Source organism: Neomonachus schauinslandi, chromosome 4, assembly GCF_002201575.2.
Source record: "Neomonachus schauinslandi chromosome 4, ASM220157v2, whole genome shotgun sequence".
Classification (NCBI taxonomy): domain Eukaryota; kingdom Metazoa; phylum Chordata; class Mammalia; order Carnivora; family Phocidae; genus Neomonachus; species Neomonachus schauinslandi.
The window spans coordinates 18,069,763-18,096,091 of NC_058406.1; the positions used below are offsets into that span (position 1 = coordinate 18,069,763).

Below are 26,329 nucleotides of genomic sequence, written 5' to 3' on the forward strand. Positions count from 1 at the left end.
GTTATATTATTGTAACAAATCAGTCAAAATTCCATTTTACAGTTAAATAGTACAGAAGACAGACAGTTTACTGTACAGCAAGTTGTGCATTGAAAACAAACACACTAAGCAAATTATAGTGCAAAGCAGTTTCCACCCCTCCCCCCCTTCCCAGCTCTGGGACGGTTTCACTGAAGATGTGTGTGTGGCAGGTATTAACACCTCGACATGACAATATGTCACAAAGGCTCTGTACCCACCACCACCAAACTTACAGTAATATGGTATCAAAACCCCTCCGTTTCCTTGTGCTTTCTAAATCAGTGTGTTCGCCGAGGACAACTTTAAAGCAGCCTTGTAAGTAAGGACCCATTCCTAGCAGCCTGAGCCGTCTGTACCCACTATGGGCCTTAAAACCAGACTCAGCATGGCTGTCATCGCTTAGTCGGCGGGGGCGGGGGTGGTGGGGGTGGGGGTGGGGTGGGGAGGAGATCCATTTATTTCCTGTCTCTGCCCCTACCAGGCCTTGGCTATCAGGAAGGGCTAGTAATCCGGAGTGGGGCTACAAAGTGCTGGGCACTGGGAACCCCAGGGCGCCTCCCATGCAGGCCTGGGGCCAGTCTGCAACCACAGAGAACAGGCGTGAGGGAGGTACCAGGGCAATGGATTTGTAGCTGCTTCCTGAGAAGGGGTGGGGAGCCCCCCCCCGGGTGCAGGGAATCAGCAGGACACCCCAGCAGCTATCTTGAAGAGATGGAGACTGCTTTTTCCAGTGAGGACAGGACCAGAGAAACTGCAGCAGGAGGGGTTTGAGTGAGATCACCACAAGACTTCCTAGCTCGCTGGAGTGTGTATCCGGTGCGCATCATCTGGTTGCTGTTACAGGTCGGGGGTGGCACGGCAGGCCGAGAGCTATCACAGAGACAACAAGGACGGAGGGCAGGTTGTCACATCCACAGAGGATGTGGCTGAAACGATGACTGAAAACCACACGCTGTCTAGCCTTTACGGGTCTTCTTGTCCTTTCCACTTGTGCCTTTTTAGAACTAAACTCAGACATGAGCATCTGTGCAGCCTGAACCCCTGGGCAGGTCCTGCTTTCCCATCTGCAAACTAAAGGGGCAACACCTCCCCCCTGAGGACAGGGGGTGCTGCGCCGAGGCTGGCCAGCCCTTCGGTCCCGCCGCCCCGCAGCCGCGGCTCCCCACCTCTCCAATTCCTCTTGGGCAAATGTCTGCGAGCCGCAGACGTGAGCTCTAGCGTCGCCTGGGGTTCCCTTGGGTCCCCACCAACGTGGGCCTTCGGCTGGAAGTTGGTAGGACGCCGGAAGGCCTTACAATGCCACACTCTCTGAAGGCAGAGGGGCTGCTGGTCACTACTGTAGGGCTTTACCTCTAAGAGACCGTGGGTTTGAAAATGTTTGATGCTTCTTATTCTAAAATCAGCTTTAAAAACTGGTTTTTGTTCAAGCCTGCTTTTGGAGCACAGACTGGTTCAAGATGGAGTGCTGTCAAAGGCTGGAAGATCTGGCCGGGCCTGCCCACAAGCCTGGGGGTTGGGGGTGTGCACAGCTTGGCTGGACCGAGGTGGGACAGGGTTGCTGAAATCTGACCCCGTGACCTCTCACCCCGATGCCTTCTGCTAGGACCTCTCTGGTCCCTGTGCTCTTTCCAAAAATGGCAATTCTGAGACCAGCCAAGGAGGCGGGGGAAGGGGGATCCCTGGCCCTCCACCAAGAGAAGAGAGGGTGAACACCTTGGGCTGGTAAAGTGCACGGAGGACCTGTCTGCAGGTGTTTTTCCTGGTTTTAGGGACCCGCTACCATTGGCTCGTCTCTGGGGCTTGGGACCCGCAGACAGCTGGGACAGGGTGGGAGGCTTTCAGCTGTTAGGAACTCTAGGGAAGCAGAGCTGGGTGGGGCGGGGGGCAACTGGCTTGGGGGTCTTCTCATCCCATCTCTGCCAGCGACTTCCTAGGGCCTCTGGATGGGTCCCGTCCCCATCTATACAATGAGGGGAAACCCTCTCAGGGGCAGGGAGACCTTCCAGTTCTGATTCAGTTTGCATAAATGCTGAGGGAGGGCTGGGCCCATGGGGTAACAGGGTCTCTGAGGAAGGGGAGGGGGTGGGGAGGTCTTTCCAGGGCCCCGTGGGTCAGACGCAGGCCATGTGGGCAAATGCCACCTCTCTCTGGAACAGATGGTCTCTGCCCCCAGGGGACCTGGGCCCTGTGATAGCACCGGGCACGGCTGGGGACAGCCAGGTTATTCCAGGGGAGGTGGCAGGAGGATACCTTCCCACAGGCACGTGGGATGAGATGAGGATCTGAGCTATAGGGCAGCGGCCTGAGGGAGGTCCCTACCTATCTGTACAACGACGTGGCTGGACTAGATGCTCTCGGAGCCACCCACCAGCTCTGGGCCCCAGGACTCGTGGACCCTGGGCCCATGACTGGCCCGGAGCATAAGTCCCATTCCTGCCCCAAGCCTCCGAGCCGGGCCAGCCACTTGCCGGGAAGGTTCGCGGGGTCCCTGCCTCCGTCGGGAGCAGTCCGCCTGGAGCCGGGGGAGGGCGGGGGGTCAGTAGGGCCGCCACACGGCTTCGTCCATGCGGCCCGGCGTGCTCAGGGCGGTGGGGGAGTTGCTGTGGCTGCCGTCCGCCTCCACGCTGTCGCTCTGGCCGCCCAGGCTGGGGTTCATGAGGTTGCCGGCGGCGACAGACGCGCTGCTGGTGCAGGAGGCCAGCATGCGGGTGGGGGAGCGGTCGCCCCCGCTGCTGCTGCCGGCCACCATGGAGAACTGGTAGGAGCCGGAGGATGCGCCGTAGTAGAGGTGGTAGGGGGACGGGTTGGCCTGGAAAGGCCCGCTCTGGTTCTGCGGGGCCCCTGGGTAGGGCGGCGGGAGGTAGGTGTGGTGGAAGCGGCTGGTGGCCGGCATGCTGGCCACGCTGAGGCCGCCCGAGGGCGTCGCGCTGTAGGGGAAGGCGGCCGACATGGCGCCCGGGTAATGCATCCTGGGGTCCGGGAAGCGGCTCTCCGTGAACGTCTGCAGCGCCGGGAAGGAGCGGTCAAACTGGCGGGGGTCGGAGAAAGGGTTCAAGTCCGAGGTGCCTGGGGGACAGCAAGGGGGACAGTCAGCCACAGTCTGACAGCACCCCAGGGGGGCCTCTTCAAGAATGACCTTGGGAGGGGCGCCTGGGTGGCCCATTGGTGGGGCGCCCGGCGCCGTTTCGGCTCAGGTCATGATCCCCGGGTTGTGAGATCGAGCCCTGCGCGGGGCTCCATGTTCAGCAGGGAATCTGCTTAAGACTCCCTCTCTGCCCGTCCCCGCTGAGCATGTGTGCTCTTTCTCTCTCTCAAATAAACAAATCTTTTTCTTTTTTTAAAGATTTTATTTATTTATTTGATAGAGAGCTAGCACAGCAGGGGGAATGGGAGAGGGAGAAACAGGCTTCCCGTGGAGCAGGGAGCCCGATGCGGGGCTCGATCCCAGGATCCCGGGATCATGACCTGGGCCGAAGGCAGACACTTAATGACTGAGCCACCCAGGCGCCCCAAATAATTAAAAAAAAAAAAAAAGAATGAAGCGTCGGGGCTCTGGTTCACCGGCCAATTGCGGGGAATCCCTGCTTCTAGATCTGCCTTCGCTCTTACTGCCCTGGGCTGCTTGCAGGCTGGAGTCTGCCCAGCTCGGAATGCGGCCCCACCTGGGAGGCAGGTGAGAGCAGGTGCCTGGGCCATGGGTGGCCTTGGAGGCCTCCGTGGGCACGTGGAGAAAGGGGAGGACTTTCCCTTCTCCTCATGGAGTCCTCTTTACAGCCTAGCAGTGCAGAAGCCTGTCCAGGGCATGAAGGTGGGCCCACCTGGGCTGCTGGGGGTGTGAGGAACAGCTTCTGCCTTCCTCCCTCGCTGTTAATAACTGGTAAGACTGTGGGTATGAAGAGAGTCTCCAATGGTGCTCTGAGCTTGGGAGCTGGAGCATGCTTTTACAGATAGGGAAACTGAGGCCCAGAGAGACTGATTTTCCTAATTTTGCAAAGGAAGGACTGGAGCTCATCCCAAGGCCTCTGCTTTCGGCTCCCTGCTGCTGGGTGTGTGCACCTCTCCTGCCCAGGTGGGGCTCAGGTAGCTTCCAGGAGCTCCTGCTGGTGTTGTGGGGGCTGGCTCCACAGCCGCTGTCTGTCCCTCACCGTGGGCCTGTGTCCCCAGGGCTGTCCTGTGGGCTGAGGCTGACCGGGGGCCAGACAGGGAAGAGACACCACTTTCACCTGGCTCAGCAGCAAAACGAGACGGCAGCCGGAGGGGCTTGGTGGGCCAAACGCGCCTTCACACGGAGGGACCCGGCGTCCAGCCCAGGCCCTGCCCTAGTTCCTGCAGGTATGGGTCCTCACTGGACTCCCAGACAAGAGCCTCTCAGCCTCTGCGCCCTACTCTTGCAGTCACAGACCCCCTGAACCTCAGCATTCAAAGGGGCTTCAGGATTGAGTCTAACCCCTTCAGTAGGAAAACTCAGGCCTAGAGAGGGTGAGGCGCTTGCCTAAGGGTCACACAGCACACGACCTGGCACAGAATCCTAGGGCTCAGGTTTTGAGCTCTGGAATGGGCCTGACAGGTAGCTGTCCTGTCTCTGAGGCAGCCCAGCACGGCACTTATCCTGGTTGTGTGTTGTGTGTATCCCGGTTGTCTGACACTTACTGGTTGTGTGTCCTTGGGCAAGTCACCTAACCTCTCTGTGCATATCTTCCCACGTGAAAAATACAGGCAGTAACAGTTGCTAGGGGTTAAATTAGTTCCTACATGTGAAGTGCTTAGACCCACACAGAGTAGAGGCTCCGATGAGGGTTTGCACTGTGCACCAGCTGGAGCACCTCTTGCTCTGAGCACCTGAGAGAACTGGCCCGTGCAGGGCCCTGCAAAGGGGGGTCCCTGACCCTGGGCTTTCCTTGTACCCTGGCCGAGGGGGTGACTCTGGGCAGCAGTAGAGAGGTGGATGATCCCCCAGTGGTGGTCCCGAGGGCAAGTCTGTCTGGCCCCAACCCCTCTGTGCTACCCCCACCAAATAGGACTCAGAGGGAGACCTGTCCCTGTCACGTGGCCAGCTCTACGTGGGCCCTGCCTGCTCTGAGGCTTGGCTAAGGGTGGCGAGCTGCAGGTCCCCTCAGGCCTCTAGTTTCCCCAGATCTGCCTGAGGTGCTGTGTGACCTCAAGTGACACCTGTAACTTCTCAGGGCTTTGGGACCTTCCTGACTCCACTGGGGGTGTTGCCTTAGCAGGCTCTGGTTCTGGTCCTGACTGTGAATCAGAATGGAACAACGCTCCCAGACTCCAGGTGGGTGGATGGGGGGATCAAGGCGACGGATGACTGGGGCCTTCTGGAACATCTAGTATTCTAACAGGGCCCCTGGCTGGTCAGTGCTGCCCTGGGGTGTAAGGGGTCAGAGGTGCCTGGCTCCCTGCCTCAGCTCAGCACACCAGGGCAGAAGGCCTTGTGGACAGCGCCTGGCTCCCCGAGCAGAGCCAAGCACGAGGTTGACACCCCCACTCTGAGCCCAGGAAGTGAGTGCCGCCCACGCGATGGGAGCCCCATCCTCCAAACAAAGGAAACCCAAGCAGGGACCCCAGAACGTGACAGTAGGGCTGCAGCCCAGGAAGCACAGGGCCCAGGAAGCCCAGGGCCGTGCAAGGTGGACCCGGGCCTGGTGCGTGTGGCCCTTGAAGTTCCCATGGGCTGTGGGCTCTGAGCTGGGCTCACCCAGACTGCTACTGTCCTCTCCTGCCTCACTGCCTGGGTGGTGGGGGAGGGCCTGCCCTCAGCACCCCTGTGGCTGCTACCCCGCACCCCCAACCCAGTAGCCCCAGGAAACCCGAGCTGGTCGGCTGAGGAGCAGCCAATCCCAACACTGGAAGGAAATGTTTATTTTCTTCTCCAAATTGCCCCAGCTGCTGCATCGTGGCTGAATGAGGCCTTTGAGCTGCGAGAAGCCCCCACCGTGGGCAGCCACAGCCGAGGGGGCCGGGGGCTGGCGTCTGGAGCAGTCGGGGTCTCGGCACTGCTTACTAGTGACCAAAGCCAGGGGGTCAAAGCTATTAAGGGGCATCGACAGAAGTGATGGTGGGGTGCCCTGAGGGGGATCCCCAGGATAGAGTCTGAGGGCAGAGGCTCATCCCACCACAGGGGGAATGCCAATGAGGGGGCCCCAAACCCGGCCCTGCCAACACCCCTCTTCTTCCCACATTACAGATGAGAATACTGAGGTTTCAGAGAGGTGAAGTAATCTGCCTGAGATCACAGCCGGGGCCTGGCAGAGCTGGATCCCTAGCCAGGTCCACCTGACGGCAAAGTTCACTCCAGAGAGCACAGGCCCCGGAAGGGGGAGAGCTGGCTGGGGCAGAGGGCCACACAGGCTGCCCGTGGGTATGGAGGGAGGGCCTGGGGGCCCTGCCTCAGGATGCTGCAGAAGGGGAAGGACTGGGTCAGCCACACCCCATACAGGCCCAGCCTCCTCTCCTCCCAGCCCCAGGGTGGAGGTAGGGATTCTGGCCCGGCCCTTAGTGGCCGGACAGGGGGCGGGTAGGCTTGCCTCAGGCTCTGTAGGCACCGATTTCTAAGCCGTGTCCGTCACCTGTGGCAGGGGGGAGGTAGGTGTTCCTTCCAGGGGAGCTGCTGCACAGGAAGCCATTATTCACCCTCACCTTCTAGAATCTGGGGCTCCCAGGCCGGGCTCCAATACCCCCTGGGCCCCAGCTGTGCCCATGGCAGGGAAAGGCCTGGCGTGTCAGGCCAGTGTGCCTTGACAAGGGCTGGCCTGGGGGAGATGGGAGCAGGGACAGCTTTCGGGCAGGGGCGGACAGGAACCTGGAGAGCAGATTACCTCTCCCGGTCTCTTGAGGTCAGACCCCCATGCGCAGGCCCCCCGGGGCTCAGAACCACTGACTGCCTCAAACTCACTAGCCCACGGGTCTCTCCTCACCTTGCGGGCTCAGCAAGGCCAAGAGCAGAAGCTTCCTATCCCGGAAAAGAAGGGACCGTCTCTTCATGCTGCGAGGCCGTATCAAGACCCCGGCCACTGCATCACGCCTGGTGCACGTGGCAAGGGCTGGGGGCAAGGCCTCCCTTAGCGGAGGGCCCCAGTAAGCCCCAAGCCCGTCCTGGAGCATGGAGAAGGGGGTCAGCTCGCACCCCACCCCGGGCTCTTCCTGCTTGGGGCCCCCTTGTCTGCACCCTCAGAAGTGCAGGAAGTTCCTGGGAGCAGGTGTGTGGGGGACTTCGGACCTGGTCATCGATGGGCTCTGTGACCCAAGAGTGGCTCTTAATCTCTTGGGCCTCAGTTCACTCCTCTGCTAGATGGGTTGTAAGCAGGCCCTGCAGGAATGGCCACTCTCGGCACTTCGGACGAGGGCTCTCTGCCCCACCTGGTCCAAGGGCCCATCACACACAGGCTCCTGTGCCCCAGCCTGCTGGCTGAGAGGGCCCGGAAAACGGAGGAGATGCTCCTCACTGGGCCATGTATGGACCTGCCCCGGGCCAGGCATGCATCTCCTCTGCAAGGCCTCCTCGTGCCTGCCGCGTCCCCCCAGGCAGTGGGGACACAGACCTGTCTGGGGCCTCAGCTGAGAGGCCGCCCTCGTCTTCTCTGTTTGGGAGAAGTCTCTGGGCCAACGGGGGACTTTCTCCAGGAAATGCTGTGTGTGTCCAGGGCTGCACCATCGCTCTGCTGTTTACAAATGCTGCCCGAGTGCTGTCGTGGCCTCAGAATGTCGCCCCAGCCCTGGGCAGAGGCATCCACCACTGCCCCTCTTTCGGATGGCTCAGGAGGGGGCACATGGGGTCCACAGGCTCCTTAGATAAGTCATGCCCCAATTTTAACGGGTACACTATGGGATTAATACCCATGTCCCTCAGGAGACCGTGAGTTCCTGGAGGCAGGGCCTGTGTCTATTCATGCTGATCCCGCGCGTGGCACGTGGTAGGCGTCTGTACATGTTTGCTGAGTGATGAATGAAGGGCCTAGCCCAGGTCTGGGCACACAGTATCCCCAGGAAACATCTGTAGGAGCCAATGAGCAAGAGCGCCCTCTTTCATCAAACAAGGCAGTGCAGTGAATGACCTTTAAATGAGCCTTTTGTCTGGAGAAGCAGGACCACGTCCAGGGTCCCGTCCACCCTCCCTCCACCCGCCGCACCCCGGCTCCCCCTGTGCCGTACCTTGGATGGGGGTCTGGGCCTGGCTGCTATAGTGGCTGGTGGTGCTGATTGAGCCACGGGGACTGGGCGTGCTCGGGGTCACGCGCATGCGCAGCCGTTCCAGGTCCCCGAAGCGGTCAGGGAATGGCTTGGTCTGGTCCTCCAGCTTCTGCCGGTGCCCTGCAGAGCATGGGGAGCCCATCAGCAGCTGGTTCCCGAGAGTCTCAGGGGGACAGAAATGCCTCACTCTGCTGGGAGGTTCTCCCTGAGGTCCAACCTGAGACCTCTGCAGGGACAATCCTCAGGTGACTACCAACCTCTTTGCTGAGGTTCCCACAGGCTTTCTGGACAGAGAGTGGCCACGATGTGCTGTCTTGGGGCTGCCATGATGGTCTGTCTCACCCCTGCCTGCTTGAGTAGGAATACACGTGCTTCTACCTGAACCTCTACAACCCACTGTGCAGAAGGGGAAACTGAGGCAGCAGGCCTGTGAAAAGTGGCTCAAGGGGGCTTCTGTGGGACTAGGGAGAGAACCCAGGAGTGCTGCCACCCTCTGCCTCCCAGTGTCCCAGAACCCCCCCACTCCCCACATCTACAAGAATAGCGGGAGGTGGTCCTGCAGTGTGACAACCGGCTGCTCCAGCCCTGAGCCACCCTGGGACCCCCAGGGCGCGCTTTTCCTCTCCCGGAAGGCCTTCGACAGAAGGGAAAATCCGCTGGGATGAGAAGAGGCCTGGGGCACTTCTGGGCGGGGCTGAGCTCCCGCCTCTGACTGGAAGCTGGGGACAGGGGACCAGCACCCCTGGCTTGGGGCATCACACCTAGACAAACTGCTAGCATTTCCCATGACTTCTCTGCCGGGGCCCACTCACGAGGGGCCCCAGCTTCGTCTCCCGGGCCCCGAGGGTGTGGGCAGGGTCGGGCTGCCACGCCCCTGTCTCTGCGGCCTAGCTGAGGCTACCCTCACGGCTTCCAAATGACGTCAAGCTTGCAGGGACTCCCCCTCCCTTTTTCAATTATTCATTTTATATTTCACAAGCAACACATGAACCGCTACAAAAATAAAAGCATTACAGAATTACAGGTCAGACTAATGGCTCCTTTGACCCACCCTAAACCCCTCCCCAGAAGCCCCCACGTAGTCAGTTTGGTGGTCTTTCTTTCCAGCCTTTTTTGGTGTCACAGCATGGAAAACATGGAGCAAGTTTCTCACAGAACCTCTCGAATGTTCTCAGCCTGGTTTGTCATTCTCTAGCTCGCTTTTCCAGGAGCACATCCCAGAGTCCCACCTCAGTTTCCTGATCTGTAAAATGGGGGGAGTAACCCAGCCCTGTGGTAACAGCGCAGTTCCCGCTACACCTTGGGAGCCCCCCCTGGGGCACAGTGAGGGCACAGCGAGGAGGAGGAGGACCGGCCACTAGCCAGCAGATGTCCCTCGACCGGCATGTCACAGCCCCAGAGGCCACAACTCACTCAGCCCCTCATCCTCTAGGATGGATGATTAGGCTGTTCTCACATTTCCTCCGCTATTCACATGCGGTACTCTCCAGAACCACCCTCCTCACACCTCTTTGTGTCTGGGGATTTCTCCAGCACAGACACTAGAATGGGCTGATCAGCCAGACACCAGCCATTAGCCTAACATCCGCTCGGCTAACATCCAGAGGCTGGACCGTTCCTCTCCACCTGACCCCGACCCTGAGGCAGGAGGCCAGGCAAACAGGGTGGCCAGGTTCTCTTTTTACAAAGAGAATTGCAGCTCAGAGAGGTGCAAAGGCTTGCCCTCAGTCACACAGTGAGGAAGGGAGAAGGATGTCCTGGATCTGGGATCCCTTGGAGAAGCATGGGGAGCAGCTAAGGGAGAGGCAAGGCTTGCCTGAGTCCTCGGGTCCGCAGTGACATGCCGAGTTTTCTGGATTGACAAGGAGAGAAGAGAGAAGTAGGTGGGAGGGAAAATAGAAACCCTCACTGTTCTTCCTGAGGCCTGGAAACATGCTGGGGGCCTAGAAAAGCATGAAATGACTAGTGACTGCCCTTGGGAATGAGGAAACAGAGTTGGAGGCTTCAAAATGGGCTTGATTTCTGATTTTCAAAATGGGGATGCAATGGATTCTGGCACCAGACATGCCCAGGCTCCCTGCCCATCCCTGCCTCAAATGGGCATCCCAGTGCTTTTAGAGATGAACCCGTAGTCCTGGGAGCCACAGTGGGCTCAGCAAGTCATCAAGAAGCAGGGAACCCACTTTCTCCTCGGAGGACGCCCGAGGCCTGGAGCCCAAGGGACACTGTCAGCTGGGATGAGAACACTCGGCTTCCAGCCAGGCCCCCCTGGGCTGCCTCCCAGGACCATTGGTAAGGGGGCAAATGGAGGCTGGGGTGACTTGAGCTGGAGCTGGGGCTGCAGACTCTGATGCCCGTGGGGACCAGGCAAGTCACGTAAGTGAGGCACATGGGATGGTTGGGGAGTGGGGCAGACTGGAGAGGGTGTGCCTTGCAGAAGGGGTAGGTGCCACCCGGTCCAGCTGGCCAGTGCCCTGATGTGCGTGGGCCCAGTGTGGCCAGAGCTTCCTGTTTACCAGAAGAAACCTGCTTTGATGTGAAATCTTTACATGTTGGCAATTAATTCCAACACTGCAAAAAAAGAAAAAGAAAAAACCCCCAAACCCCCAAACCAACCTGTAGGATGTGTCCTGCTCACGGGCTGCCAGTTTGCAACCTCAAAGTTTGAGATTTCATTTTCTGGTGGGTTGGGTAACTTTCGCCAACTGAGGACTGCTTAACAGAGACCCCTCGGGAGGTGGTCTCTAGGGGCGTGTCTCGGGGCTCAGCCCCAAGGGGCCTTGGAAGACATGTTGTTGACACGGCTGTGGTGGCCCCTGAAAATGGCGGGGTGATGTGGACAAGCTGGGGGACAAACGAATTCAGAACAATCTCAACAGGCAGGAAGTCAGCCGGATAGACGTGGGGGGACTGCAGACTGACCTGCGAGCAGCTTGGGTGCAGAGATTCTGGGTGTCTCAGTCAACCACAAGCTTGACGTGAGCCAACAGGGTGCTGCCAGGACAGCTGCAAAACCTCAGGCCTTGTCGTTACCGTCACTGGGGGACGAAGTCCTGTCTCTGAGTCACGCTGTATACCAAGTGTTCACACTCGCGCCCGCAGCCCAGTGGAAGGAGGGCGGGGTTCCCAGCCAGCGTGGGCTCAAGGACGGGCCTGCCGCCTGTGCGCCCCGTGGCCTCACCCGAGTCCCCGCCCCCCCGCAAGCCACGGTGTCCCCTTCGTGGCCAAACAAGGTCTCCGAATGCGCCCCGGCCACACGGGCCACTTGTACCCCAGCGCATGCCCCGGGAGGCAGGATTATCATGCCCACGTCAGAGACCGGGACGCCGGGGCCGCGGTGGTGAGTTGGACACAAAGCCGGGACGGCAGAGCCAACACCGGTGTGCAGACCCCCGAGGCCAAGTCCACGGAATGTTCTTCCTCCTGACAGTCTCCTTTTTGCTCCCACTGTCCAGGTGGGGCTACTGAGGCTTCCAGCTGAGATGTGCGCCAAGCGGTTGGTTTGGGGTAGAAATCAGGTCATCTGGCCCGAGAGCACGCCCTCCACCATAGGGGGCTCTGCTTCGCCAGGGCCACGCTTCCTGGAGCAGGGCTGCTCTAACAGCACTCTGCGACTCGCCTCCTTGCCGCTGTGGGACTCCGGGGCCACTGCCAGGGAGGGGCCAAGGGAAGCTGAGGTGGCTCCACGTGGCCAGGGCGCCAGAGAGTCTCCGAGCCACAGGGCCCCGGCCGTCACATTTGGAGCAGAACGGAACTTCCTGTGCCCGAGGAGAGATGGGCCTACAGAATAGACCTCTTTCATTTGGCCACCCACAGCGGGAGTGGGCTGGGAGCTCTGACCCCGCTCACGTGGCCACCTGGGGCCCAGCCCTGTCACACCGTGCCTCAGTTTCCCCTCCACACAGCTTGTTCACGGAGGCCCCTCTAGCTCTGAAAGTCTCCGGCTGACGCTTACAAAGCTCAGCCCCTGGCCATCTGAGGGCCTCCAGAAGGAGAGAAGGCAGGGCTGCCTCGACCGCACGGCTCAGCCCCCACCACCCACCTCCTCTTGGGCTGCTCTTCCCGGCGTTTCTCAGGTAGTCCCTCACACCTCAGAGCCACGGCGCAGGGGGAGCCCCTGCCACGAACGCTTCCCTGTCGCTCGGGGCTCACCCCAAGGGCCTCTCTCCGGCAGGCAGACCCCCCCGTCCCCGCACCGAGCCTCTGCAGCACCTCCACAGGCCCCCAGCAGGAGCTAGCACGACCGGAAGTAAAACCAGCCGCCAGAACTCACGGAACGCTTCCTCCGCTCCAGCGTCTAAGTCGTCCACATGCCCTGCCTGGCTTCACCCTGCACTGTCCCTATTCTGCAGGTGAGGAAGTGGAGGCTGGTTGAGGGTCAGCGACATGCCTGAGGTCACGCAGATGGCTTGAGGCCATCTTCTCTTCCTGGAGGCCATCCTGCTAGAAAGGGGCCTGGGTTTTGATCATCAGGGCCTCCAGACAATGGGTGTTAGGGCCCAGCCCAGGCCCAGGGCCCAGACCGGCTCTCTGCAGGCCCAGGAGGGTGGGCCTGGGGAGAAGAGGAGAGGGTCTCAGTGGACTCCCCCAGGAGCCCTGCCCTGCTCTGAGGCTCAGGGCTGAGAGTCCAGCTCTCTAACCATGCTTTGCTCTCACCCACCAAGCCCTTCTCCTCCTCTGGGCCTCAGCTGCCACACCTGCAGTGTGGTTTCCCTACTGTCTAGCCCCCGAAGGGAGGATGAGCTGCAGGACAGACTCCAAGTGTTTAAAAGGAAAGCACTTTGCAGGGAGGATGGGGACCACCTGAGTAAGGCCCCACCTGGGCCCACCACACCTGGCCTGGGCTACCTGTCAGCCTCCAGGAGCTGGGCTCAGATCAGCACACCCCTGCAACACCGCCTCCCTTCGTGCTGGGACCCTCACTTGTGGAAGGGCGGGTCCCGGTGGCCCAGGCCTGTACGAGCCAGCTCTCACCCACTGGTGATCAGGGGTAGGTCACTCTCCCCCTCGGGGCTCCAGCTGTCTCATCTGTAAAATGGAGATCCCATTCTGACTCCCGAGGGTGTGTGGACATGCTGCAGGAATTAGATGGGCAAGATGGGCAGTCTGGCCTTGGCCCTCAAGGAAGGTATTCTGGGCTCCACAGTTCTTCCTTACTGGTCTACACAGTGAGTGTGCCCAGCCTCGCAGATGTTTGAGGAGGATCAGAAGAAGGGGAATGAATGCTGCGGCCCAGCCAGACTGGGTGATTCACCCAGGGTCACCCAGTGCTGGAGGCAGAGGACAAGGGCCGGGTTCTGGGTTGGGGGCTCCCTTACCGCCAGTCCCAGGGCATCCTTCATCACCACCAGCTGGGCCAGCATGGGGTCCCCGCACCTACCAGGTACCTGGTGCTTCTGGGGGAACCAGCAGGGCCATCCCCCTGCCTTCACGCTGGCCCAACGCCAGCCCCCGTGATGAGACTGGCAACCATCTCCGATGGGCCAGGCACTGTGCTAGGTGGGCCGTGCATGTCATCTACAAGGGCCACAGCCCTCTGAGAGGCTACGACCAGTGCCCCCATTTTACAGATGGGAAAGTGGAGGCATGAGGTCAGGTCAAACCTGGAATGGTCAGCATGCTGCATGAAGCTTGGCAGCTCAGGTCTTGGCTTCCCAAGACCTCCAAGAGAGGAGTGCTATGTTGACGGGTACTGAGGCTCCCCTGGCAAGAGACCAGCTCAGCCTCAGCGGGGTGGGGGAGGGACAGGAGGCAAAGGGGACGGGGAACAGGGAGAAGCAGAGCTGGGCAGGGCTCAGGAAGAGCATCGGCTGCCGGGAACAATGTGGGCCCCCGTGACGGGGCCTTCACCCGTCTGAAGCCACTCGGCCGCCTGGCCGGGCCCTGGTGCGGTCACAACGCAGACACAGCAGCCGCTGTCCGCCCAGCTGTGGGGTGGGGCACCCGGGCCCGAGGCCCGCTCTGTGGCCTGTCAGGAGATTTACACCCGACTCTTAACAACCGCGCGCGGACTCGCAGGCGGGTGCTGGGCCCCGGGTGGTCCGCCTTGAATCGGCCCCCTGTGAGCAGATGAAAGCTGGTCGGTGGCTGGGCAGGGAAATGGGCTGGCGGGGGGCCAGCGGGCAGGGAGGCAAGCGTCTCCCTCCCAGGGCTGCAAGTGGGGCTTCCATCGGCCTGGGGTTGATTAGGGGAAGCCGGGAGGTCTGAGGTTAACCCCTTCCCTCCTGCTGGGTGCACTCCCCTGGGGATCAAGGGGATCCTGGGAGCCGGGGGCCGGAAGCCGTTGCCTCTCTGCAACCCGGGCATCCCTCTGCCTCCCCACACCTGGAGCTGCGAACGAAACTGGGGCAACTTTAGGACCCTCAAAGGCCCAGAGACAGGCTTAGTTAGGGTCACTTCTCCTGCCCATGCTGTCTGGGGCCCACAGCAACCACTGGCTCTGTGCTCACTTCCTTCAGACCTCTCTGGTCAAATGTCACCTCTTTAAGAGGCCCCCACCTGGATCTGCTCCCTGCCCATGTCCCATCCGTGCACTCTCCACCCCTCCCCCCAGCTCTGTTTTTCTTCCTAAGACTTCTCACTACCTGAAATTAAGTCAGTTAATCATTTGCTTACTTCATTTATTCAACAAACAGTTACTGAGTACCTCCTAAGTGCTCATGTCTGTATTTCGGGGTCCCGGCCAGCATCTGGCAAAGCAGAGGAAAGAACCTCTGCCCCATGGAGCATAAGCACCGGTAAGGGGAGATGAGAAATAAATGAGTGAACGCTATAGCATCTTGGAAGGTAATCAGGGCTCTAGGTAAAATCAAGGCTGGTAAGTGTGGGTGGGGGTGGGGGTGTGTATGATTTGAAACAACATGTCAGGGGAGGGCTCGCTGAGAAGTTAGAGTAAAGCCTTCATTCGGGGTGGGAAAGAGCAAGCCATGTATCTGGGGGTGTCCGGGGAGGAGTGTTCCAGGGAGAGAGAAGAGCAGTGCAAAGGCCCTGAGGCAGGGATGTGGCTGGCCAGTTGGAAGACCAGCCAGGAGGCTGGGGTGGCCAGAGTGGGGTGAGTGAGGCCAAGGATGTCAGGGAGGAAGGCAGGGGGTAATGAGCACAGAGCAGGTGGGGCCCTGTGGGTCGTGGTGACCCCCGCTGTTTACCATCTTTCCCCGGAGCCTGTCTACTGGGTTCACTGTGGCATCCCCAGCTTCTAGAACAGTGCCAGACACATGAAAGGTGCCCGGGAAAATATTTGTTGAAATCATTCCATGTACATTTTTGGGAAGAAAGGGCCCACAGGCAAGATGCCTGAACTGCCCCCCTCTGCCCCAGGCAGGATTAAGAACTTGGGTCCTACCCTTTCAGGTACCAGCACCTGCTAAGCCTGGAAGATGGGGTGAGTGGTTCTTAAACCACGGTCCATGCCAGAATTGCTAGGCACTGGACTGCCTCCTGCCTGAATCCTGGATCCTGCTCAGCCACCTGCTTTTTTAACCAGCCCCCAGTGACTATGAGGGACACCAGCATTGAGAACCTCAGAAACCAAGGCCACACAGGCAGGAAGCCACCAAGCCAGCCTTCAAACCCAGCCAGCCACCTGGCTGCAGATCGGGCATGCTCTGCAGGGCACCAGAGGGGAACGACCCAGCCACAGAACCCACAGCTGGGCCTCAGGGATCTGTAGACTCCCACTCCTTGGCTCCCAGAACCAGCCCCTACTCCCACCCCACTCCACAGGAGGCTCAGGCCTCACATGGGGTTGGGAGTCAGCAAGCAGGAGAAAAGCCCAGAAAGGAAATCCTGTGATCATCCATGAGGGTTTGGTACTTCCGGCGGGGCTGGGCGGCTACCAGCTCCTTTACCACTCAGGACGACCCCACAGGGCAGATGCTGAGAGCTACTATCGTCCCCATTTTATACATGAGCACAGGGAGGTGGGAAGGCCCTTCCAAGTGGCCCTCACTTCTCTGAATCCTAGACTGGAGCCCGTGGGGGGCACTGAAGCTCACCCTTGGGCCAGGGGCTCTGCCTCCTGGCCTGTCCCCTCCTGGGGTGGCTGAGGGCCCGTTAACGGGGACTTCGCACCAGGCCTGGCGCGTGGGGAATGCCTGGCAGCCAGCAGCTGGCCTCTTACCTCATATAGGTGGGGACAGAGAGGCCCAGAAAGGAAGAGGACTTGTCCAAGGTCACAGACTGAAGGCCAGGTCAGGGTTAGAGGCCAGGGTGCTGGTGAGGCCTGACCCGCAGGCTGGGGTGGGCAGGGGCAGAAGCCAGCAGGGCCTCAGCACGGGCGGCCTGCAGAGCCGCCCCCTCCCATAGCTGCTCTTTTCCAGAAATCAGCTTCTGCTAAGATTTTGTCTGAACAAGTCTCTTTAAACCCATGGGTCTGGCCCGTGCCAAGGCCCAGAGAGGGGCGCCATCTGCCTCAGGTCGCGGAGCCAGCCTAGCCTCCGACTCCAGCCTGTCCCCCGGCCCAGCTTCCTTTCCTTCCTCTTGCTGCCTCGTCTCCCTCTGGCCTCTACTGCCTTGTCCCGTGTCACCCTCCCCCATCAGCTCACCCCCCAGAAGGGCTGTCTCAGGTCTGGGGGACCCCAGGGGAGAGGAGTAGGCAGAGGATTCGAACTGGGGGCTCCCACAGGAGAGCTGAGCCTCTATCCTCATCCAGGGGCCTCAAGGGGGAGGGTGGGCGGCTCTGGGACGAGCGAGGCTGGACGTGGACGCCCTGTGGGATTCCAGGCATTGCTGGGCCCCCCAGGGAATGTTCCTAGCAAGCTCCGGGACCCCCTCCTCGCATGCCTCTACGGACTGGGTGCTTTGTGGAGTGGCTGCTAAGCATTGCAGCATCACATTGAGCCCAACCGTGGCTCCTGTCCATCCCGATTCGGCCCCTAGAGACAGAGTGGCATGTCACCTCCTTTATACCTCTATGGCCATGGCTTCGGTTTCTCAGCAGCCATCCTGCTGCTGACCAAGAGAGGGTCACCATCCACTAATGGTGGTGGTGGTGGGAATGCATGGCAGTGGCCAGGTACTGGGGATAACAGGACACCATGAATCCAGTGACTCACCAGGACCCTTCCCTCTGCCACAGCCAGATGCTATCCACATGCCGTCACTGATCTCTAGGCCTGCAGCGTGGGTGGTATCACCCCACTTCCGGGAGGAGGGGCTGAGGCCCCGAGGTCCCTCAACTGGGCGGGCTGGCTCAGGATCTGCTCTCTGCATCATGGTGGCCTACGGCTCACAAGAGCTTCCTAAACATCACCCCCTGAGACTCTTGGGATCACTGACCCAGTTCACAGATGACAAAACTGAGGCCAAAAAGAAGACACAACTTGTCCAGGGCTATGAAGCCCAAGGCCAGGGGCATGGACCCATCCAAGTCCAATCCCAACAGGAATATGGCCAGAGCAGATGCCCGCCTGTGAGCCTCGTGGCCCAGGAATTGGCTAGATGGGGAGCCAGGCCAGCCTGATTCCCAAGAAGGAAGGGGCCAGCCCACGGCCAGGCCTGGGTGGCCCTCACTGACAACACCCTGGCATAGCCACACCCTTGTTCTGAGCCTCCTGGGCTCAGGTCCCCATTCTGTCTTCCTGCCCCAAGTCCACCCAGCTTAGAATAGAAATCCCAGACTGTCTTAGGAAGACAGGGCACCTCTCAGCAGACTGTGGGAGGCCCTGGCAGGTTCTCAATGTCCCCTGGCCTGGATTCTCTCCTCACTGGAACTGGGGTGACCCTTTGGCTCTGCTGTCACAAGGATCCCATGAGATAATCAATGTGAGAGGGTTTTCCAAACTGCAAAGGGTCACTATCCTAAAGAGCAAGACAGGGTAGCTCTCAATGCCCCACACTGAGCAGGTCGCAAATCCGGGGGTGGTCCATGAAAGCACTCTGGTCAGGACCCTGGTCAGAAAGCAGCCAGTCCAGAGATGGCCAGCTGGTTCTCAGTTTCATTCATTCATTCATTCATTCATTCATTCATTCATTCAGTGAACATAAACCTCTGGCCCACTCTGTGGCAACTGCCCCTCCCTCCAATTTCCCTAATCTAAATCTGCAAACTGGGGGTCCTTCAGCAGGCAGAAGCAATTAAACACAAGTGTCTCTGATGTTAAAAAGCACACATCAGGACCCCCTGCACATAGTAGGTGCTCAATAAATATTTGCAGAATCAAATCTGCATTCCTGAGTGTAGGTTTTGGGGTCAGAGTGCCTGGGCTGTGTGTGACTTAAGTCACATACTGAGATCCAAAGAACGTTTCCAAGGAGTGGATCTGGCCTCACAGCCAGACCAGCTCCTGTTTTTGATGGCTCCCTCCCTCAGCCCCTGGCAGAGGAAGCTGGGGTGGAGTAGAGCAAACCTGGCCTGACCCCCCTCCCCTCACCAATACCCTATCTGAAGCCTTTTCCATCCCTGAAGACTTTCCTTAACAGATGCAAACTGCAAATCCATACTCCCTTAGAGGCCCATCCACCCCCCCGCTTTCCATGGGCAGGCATCCCACAGCGAAGGGGGTCAAGCTAATTCTGCCTCTTCCCCTCCCAGCATCCTCGCTGGCCTCCAGCAGTCCAGGGCTAAGCACAGAGGGTTCAGGGGTTGCTGGCAGGCACACAGTGTGTGTTGGGATGTAGAGCCCAGGACTGCGATCCCCCACAGGAGAGCTCCAGGGACCCAGTGCCATCTATCTGACCTTGGCTGCTGCCCTCTCCACCACATGTGGGGCTCTCTTCCCCCACCCAGGGGGCTCAGTGACTCTGGCACTTACGTCTGGGTTCCCGGGGTCCATCCACGGTCACCTTGATGGCTCGGTGGTAGGTGGCCACTTGGGTGGGGTTGGTGAACACGGTGATGGTCAGTGTGAAACTCTTCCCTGGGGGGAGTGGAAAATAAAGGCAGAAGGTTGGCACCTGGAGCTATTAACGATAGCCTGTTCTCCCTTCCAGAAGGGGCAGATCTCTCTCCTTTGAACCTGGGCAGAAGATGGGGCTCTGGGTGAAGTTCTACCTGCTGGTCTTGGCATTCAAGGCCTCGGGAGGTCTGGCACCAACTTTATCATCTTCCCCCACCCCATGCTCTGGGCACCCTGCTATTTCCTCCCTGCTTCCTGGCCTTTGTGCCATTCCTTCTACTCAGAGACCCTCATGATTTTGGGGTGGGGAGCACCCCATGTATTTATAAAAATTTGTATAAAATACATATTTGGGGGGCACCTGGGTGGCTCAGCCAGTTAAACATCTACCTTCGGCTCAGATCACAATCCTGGGGTCATGGGTTAGGCTCCCTGCTCAACGGGGAGTCTGCTTCTCCCTCTCCCTCTGCCTCTCCCCCCACTCCTGCTCATGCTCTCTCTCTCTCTCAAACAAATAAATAAAATCTTTTAAAAAAATACGTATTTTTTTTCCTGGAAGTAAATTATGAACTTTATAAAAAATTTGGGGAACACAGAAAAATCACCCACAGTTCCACTAGCCAGAAATAAACACTTAACATTTGGGTGTTTTCTGCTCTAATCCCTTTTGGGTGGGTATGTGTGTTTATAGAATGGCAAGGATCCCAAAATACGTATCTTCATACCCCGGTTTTGTTTTTCTTCATTTAACCTCACATCATAAGCACTTTCTGATGTCATTAAAAATCCTTCACAAACTTCATTTTTAATGGCTGCAAAATACTTCAACCCACAGAAGCCTCGTCTTTTCTTTATCTGCCTCCTTACTCCCTGCTGCTGCCCCTGCAGCCTCCTCCCAGAGGCCCCCTGGGGGGCCGCTGAAAGTGGGCTGATTGGGGAGCTGCCGACATTTCATTTGTAGACGTAACTGTTATTTCCAGAACTCTGTTCTATTTTTAGATAGACATTTGGCTCCAAAGTCTCCATTCAAAATTCCTAAGAGAGGAAAAACCTTTAAAATAATAATTTTTTTTTTTACCATTTAAAATAAAACGAAAATGACCTTTTGTTTATAAAAATCTTTGTCTCCATCTCTGCTTATTTCCTTAGAACAGATTCCAAGAAGTGGTGAGTGATTTCATCGCATCAGAGGGCTGGGACGCATTCAGGGGCATTGATCTCTCAAGTGAGAGGATGCTCCTCCAGAGTCACTGTGACCGTGACCGCCCCCACTCAGCACGCGGCCATCGGCAGCATGGCCGCCTATCAAGGTGGAAGATCTACATGCTCCTGACTTCATCTGCCGCTCTGCATGCCTAGTGAGACTGAAACTTTTTATATGATTATGGTCTTCCCAACCCAACACAAATTATCGCTTCGTGTTCCTTTACGCTTTCCTTATTCGCGTTCTAGTGCCTTTTAGAAATCAGCCTGTGTTAACCTATTAGCACTTCCCCACCCTCTTTGTGGCAACCAGTTTCTCAGCTCAGTGGCTTTTACATTCTGCCTTCTGATACGGAGCTGTTTAGCATTTTCAGTTCTTCCTCCTGTTGGTGATTTCTCCTAGTGTTTCATGTTCAGGCACGGTTCCCCATGTAACAAGCAGATAAGGTTGACCTTAGATAAACAGCGTTCTCCCTACCTTCTACCTTTAATTCCTTGATTCTTCTGGGGTTTAACTGGTGGGTGTGGTATAAGGGAAAGATAAGGGCAACCCAATTCTCCCAGCACCTTCAGTGAAGTAGGAGTCCCTTCTCTCTTGCCTTCTTCTTACCAGCATCAAAGCCCCCACACAGTATGAGATTGGGGAGGCTGGGGCGCTGGGTGGCGGGGCGGGGGGCTTTGCTCGTCTCCTAAGCTTGGCCTCCTCCTTCTCTGCTTCTGAGCATCCCTATCTCTGGGCCCCATTTATCGATCCAGGGACTCCCTAAGGGCAGAGGCCCAATGGCTCAGTGCACCTGTGTCCGCCAGGGCTGGGTCAGGGTGGGCAACTGAGGGAGGCTGCCCATGGGGACCCCTCTGTTTTCCCTGCACTCTCCAAGGTGGGCAGGCAGTCTTGCTACCCCCCTTCACAGGCTGGAGATGAAAACTCAGGGCAGGGAAGGAGAGCTTGTGGTTCTCTTTGCCGGACTGGGTCCGGTGATCATGTGAAAACTCAAGTCCCGGAAACAGGAGAATCCAGAACAAAAGTAAACCAGCCAGGCTTCCAGGGCCACACCACGGAACCCCAGGGCTTCTGAGACACCAGGGGTTGGTTTAAATCGAGGTGTGACTCAAACTGGGGCAGGGTGGGGCCTCTCTGGAAGAATTTTCCTGAGCCAGTACACTGGAGGCAGGGATGGAAATGCACACAGCACCTGCCCCTGGAGTCCTGGGTCAGAGGAAATCAAACCCCTCACTCTCAGACCACAGGGGCACTTTCCATGGTTTCTGGAAACCGAAAGTGCAGAAGGTCTAGGGAAATGCCAGGCAGGTGGCCTCAGGCTCCCTGCCCACCTACCCTTCCTGGGATCTGCCATCCCTCCCTCTTTGGTCATTTTTCCCCTGGACTCCTCCCTCCCCTGCCAGCCGGGCACTTTCCCGGGTAGGCAGGGGGTGGGGGGGGGTCCCTGGGCCTCTGCTGCTTCCATCACCTCCTAGACACTGCCAGGTGCTGGGCCAGATGGGCCCCAATTACTGAAGTGCTCCTGTGTCTCCCTCATTTCCCTCAGGTCTCCACTGAAAAGTCACCTCCTCAGTGAAGCCCTCTCTGTCCCCTTTATCTAAAGCAGGCATTTTAAACTTGGCATCCAGGCCTCCTTCTTAGGATTAAGTGGGCCCTGTGAACAGGGACAGGAGAAAAGGAGACAACTGTATTGTCTCTAACCTCTGGCTACAGTTTAGCATCTCCCTCAAGTATGACCGTGGGCAACAAACCACAGAGGTATTATAGAAGTCCCTGTGACCTTGTCACCAACAGACGTCACAGATATTTACATATCACATTACAGACATTGCATATTTCTCTAAATATCTTTTATGCTCGTCACAACTTCAAAATCACGGTCATCATCAGACCCATTGCCACATCTTAATTATTTAATACACTACTAAAAGAGCACATTTATCCCAATTTTTTTAGACATTTTGCTAACTATGTTTTATTATAATTGGTTTCCATTGTAATCCTTTGTATTTTATTTTATTCTTTAAAACACATTATTCTGAAACTGTCAAGTGGCCCATGGGGTAAAAAAAAAAAAAGGTTAAGAAGCTCAATGTGAAGCATCAGAGACCTTCCCACTCCCAACCTCCCTGCTCAAACCTCCCCCATTGTGCTTATTACGTTCGGCAATTCCTCTACTTATTTATTTTCTTTTGTCTCCCTCTTCTAGATGGTAAACTCCCTGGGCACCAGAACTTCTGTCTTGTTCACTGCTGTGTCCCCAGCCCCTAGGATAGCATCCGGCACATAAGAGGCGCTCAAGAAATGTTTGTTAAATGCATTATGGGAGAGACAACCATTTCCATTTTACAGATGGGAACACTGAGACTCACAGAGGGGCAATGAGTCATCCAGGTCAATAGTATCTAGGCAGGGCCAGAAAGGTTAGAATGTGCTGGAGCCTGCCCCTCTCCCAACCCCATACTAAGGACCTGCTCCTGGGGAGTGAGAAGCCCCCACTCTCACCAGGCAGCAAACCACAAACTACCCCTGAGGCCATCAGCCCTCCTCTACAGTTTCCTCCCACTTTCCAGGCCTGGCACCACCCTTCCCAGGTGCCCAAAGGGAGGAGGGAGGGAGAAGGACAAAAGGCAGGGGCCGGGACCTGGGAGCAGGAGTGGAAGGGAGGGTCACGTGTCAGGTACCATGGGAGGCGGGGGGTCTCCGAACAAGGGGTGGGGGAAAGCTGTCCCCCTGAGTGCCCCTCACCTCTCTCTCTCTCTACCTGGTGGTGAACCCATCTTCCCATCTCTCCCTGTCTCAGGGCAGGAAGCTGAGATGACGGAGAAGGTGGAGGATTTTGTGCAGGAACCCCTGGCAAACCTGCCATCAGCCAGAAGTCCAGGAACTGCAAATCAAGGCACTCCCAGGGCTGGGCCCGGCTGGAGGGGAGAAGTCCTAGTCTGGAAACAGCTACCCCTCGGGGCCCTAGGTGACCCCAGACAATCTCGCAGGACCCAGGGCCCCTGGACCAATCAACACTTACAGCCGCCTTTGGCAGTGTGGCTCTGGGCCAGTCTCTGTCCCCCTCAGCCTGGGTTGTCGTATCATAAACCCCCACCACGGGGGCTTCATGGACAGCAGGTGGGGGACACGTGTCAGGGGACCTCTGGGTTTTCTCGACATTGGTCAAGAAGCCTGTAGGCTGCACCCACACATCTCACCTCAAATCTCGCTCTACCTACTATGATTTCTTTTTAACCAGCTAATGACAGTTCCAGAACTCATGCTGTTTTCACTTTCACCTAGGCTGCCTCCTAGAGGACATTTTTGGAATTTGTGGTATGTGGTCCCGGAGAGGGGGCGTGGGGGACGGAGGACACAGACGTCCAGCACCGTACCGCGCACCCAGGTAGTGGTTCCTCCTGGGTGTGAAACACTTGTTACAAAAATTCTCTGAGCCATGAGCCTAAATCAATTTTACATAAAATAAAGCAAAGGATTTTTGCACACTTTTAGTATCTGTTGAATTTTCCAGGATGGAAGACAGTTCTTCCCCCCCCCCCGAAACTTTGTTCAGAACTTTGCCAAGCATTGTTCACCACTTCAGAAGACCATGTCATCGACGGCAGCGGACTCTGAGTCCTGCACGCCCAGCTGGAGGTCTGCCGTGGCACTCCCGGGGCTTCTGCCAGGGGGGCAGGCACCCGCTCACCTCAGTGCGGTCTCGCCCCACATTTATATATTCAGATGGATATTTTATCATAAATCCCTTTCCCCTTTGTTCTCCATTATAGCTATGGACTTCTATGGATTTTGAAACTGCACGTAAGTAGGTAGGTTCCATTAGTTACACATTTCACTGTAGGACAGCGAAGGGTGCATTATAGAATATTTGTTGTGAGAAAGGCACTACATCTGGTGGGGTGGGAACCTGGGGCCTAATTGCTGGAGACACCAACAACTTGCTTTCTTTCCCTCCCTTGCCTTGGGTCCCACCTTCAGGCTTATCGTGAGGGCTCTGTGGTGGTGGTGTGTCTATGTCCTCCGTGGAAACCTATCTTCCTGGAATTAAGATGGCATCAAGGAATAAAAGGCAAGGAAACAAACAGAAGTTTCCATCTGGCTTCTTGGTCTTGGCAGAAGTCGGAGGGCCAGGGAAAGGCTCTGGGTCCCAAACTCCAACCTGTCCCAACTCCTGAAGTGCCCCACTGTCTGGGTCAATCACTGATCTGCCCTCTCGGTGGGAATTTCCCAATGGGCAGCATGGGCACGGCAGATGGGCCACTGCGGGCCACACGACCCCTGCGCCCTCCTTCTCACTGCCAACCGCCTCCACTTCTCCCACTCCACAATTCACACCTTCTGGGTTTCCCCCGCCCCCGCCCAAACCGCACCATAATCACAGAATCAGTGACTACACCACTCAAAGGGACTTCAAAGATCTCCTCCAGTCACAGGCATTTGAAGTAACAAAATCTGTAACCTGGATCCAACTCTCAATATGTGCCAAGTGATACAGTGGTGCCAATTTCCTTAATCCTTATAAAATCTCAGGATTTCCTTAATCCTCATAAAATCTCAGGTCATTATTGTCCCCATTATACAGCTGCGGAAACTGAAGCACGGAGAGGTTAAGCCATTTGCCCCATGTCATCCAGCAAGTCACCGGCAGAGCTGGGACTGAAATCCAGGTGGGCTGGTAGTGGAGCCCAGATTGTTCAATACCATGAGCCTCTGAGGTCTGAAAGTTTTGTCAAGTCCCCAGGTATTGGAGCTCCCACTCAGGCCCTTTCCTGCCCACCCCCCTCCCCCCGCCCCAGGACCAGTGAGACTGATGGGAGAAGGGCGGTGAGAATGATTTATAAACTCAGCCTCCTGCATCTTCCAGAGCCACAACCCCAGCCTCAGCCTCGCCTGCTTCAAGAGCACCCGCTAAATGATGCTTTGCAAACCCACCTCTCTCCCCTAAAGCCCTGCAGGGTGAGTACAGGTCCATGGGCATAAATGCCACAAAGAAATCACTTTATGGGGCAGAAAGGCCAGCCGGCCAGCCATGCCCTTGGTCACTCAGGGAATCACCGTTATCTTCTCTTTCTCGATCTCACCTCCCAGGACAGGGAGTAAGGTACCATGTTCCTGATGCCTTGCTGGGCTCCCGGGATGGACCTTCCCTTCTGCCTGCTTCACCAGAGACTGCAGCTACAGCTGGCCTCCCTGCACCGCCCCCCCGCCCCCGCCGGCCCCATCCTCATGCCACCTGGGCCTGCACACCTGGCCACTGTCCCAAAGTCAAGCTGCATCCCAGCGAGCCACCGACCGGTGGCGAGTGACTCTCCACTCAGGGCTGTGGCTGGGATTAAGTTGCAAAAGGCTGGAGAGATTGGGGATGACAAAAGGGGCTTGGAGACTAATTAGGAGCAGCAATGAAAGCTTAATTCATAAAAGCAAACATTTTCCATCCATCAACCTGCAACCAGTTAAGGGCAACGTTTGAAAGAAATCTGTGCGTGGGGAAGGGAGCCAACAGGAACAGGAAATGTTTGAAAGAATGTAAACTATTTCAGTTTCATAAAAAGTAACAAGTAAACAGTTATTACATGCAAATAATGCCCTGGTTTTAATTAATGCTGAAAAGTCAAAATATGTTTGACATTTGTATGTATACATTGAACGGTTGGAAAGGAAAAAATGGTGCCCAGATGCCCGTTGCTGAGCAGGGCTGGCGGCTAGGAGCGAACTAAAACCTTGAAAAGGTCTTGTTTATTGGTGATGAAAAGTACAATTCTGCCTCAGCCTCTGTCGAAACTGGGGGCAGAGGGAACCTAGCTTACTTTCTTAACTAAGCTGGAAGGGCAGGCTGGGTCTTGGGAAGGGCACTCCCCGCTTTTCAGCAGGCTGGTCTTAAAGGGCCAGCGAGTCCTCAAGCCTCCATTTCGCTGGGGCAGAGTTTCTAGGACTTCCCCACCCAGAAGTGATGGTGGGTTTCAGGTCCCAGCAGCCTCTCACTCAAGAGCCCCGGGGGGGGGGGGGGGGTTCCCAGGCCGTGCCCACCCACAAGTGATGGTGCGTTTCAGGTCCCAGCAGACAC

General features: G+C 57.3%; 1 protein-coding gene across 1 annotated transcript in view; it reads right to left on the reverse strand.

The window, feature by feature from the left end:
• Positions 1 to 279: 279 nt before the first annotated feature.
• The window catches only part of RUNX3 (RUNX family transcription factor 3), a 60,201-nt gene continuing 34,151 nt past the window's right edge, over positions 280 to 26,329 (reverse strand). Inside the window, exons 4-6 of the mRNA XM_044913905.1 lie at positions 18,972 to 19,076; positions 8,182 to 8,340; positions 280 to 3,087 (exon numbers count right to left, since the gene is read on the reverse strand). Coding sequence (XP_044769840.1) covers positions 2,558 to 3,087; positions 8,182 to 8,340; positions 18,972 to 19,076 — 794 coding nt within the window. The 3' untranslated portion in view covers positions 280 to 2,557. The remainder of the gene's footprint in view (positions 3,088 to 8,181; positions 8,341 to 18,971; positions 19,077 to 26,329) is intronic.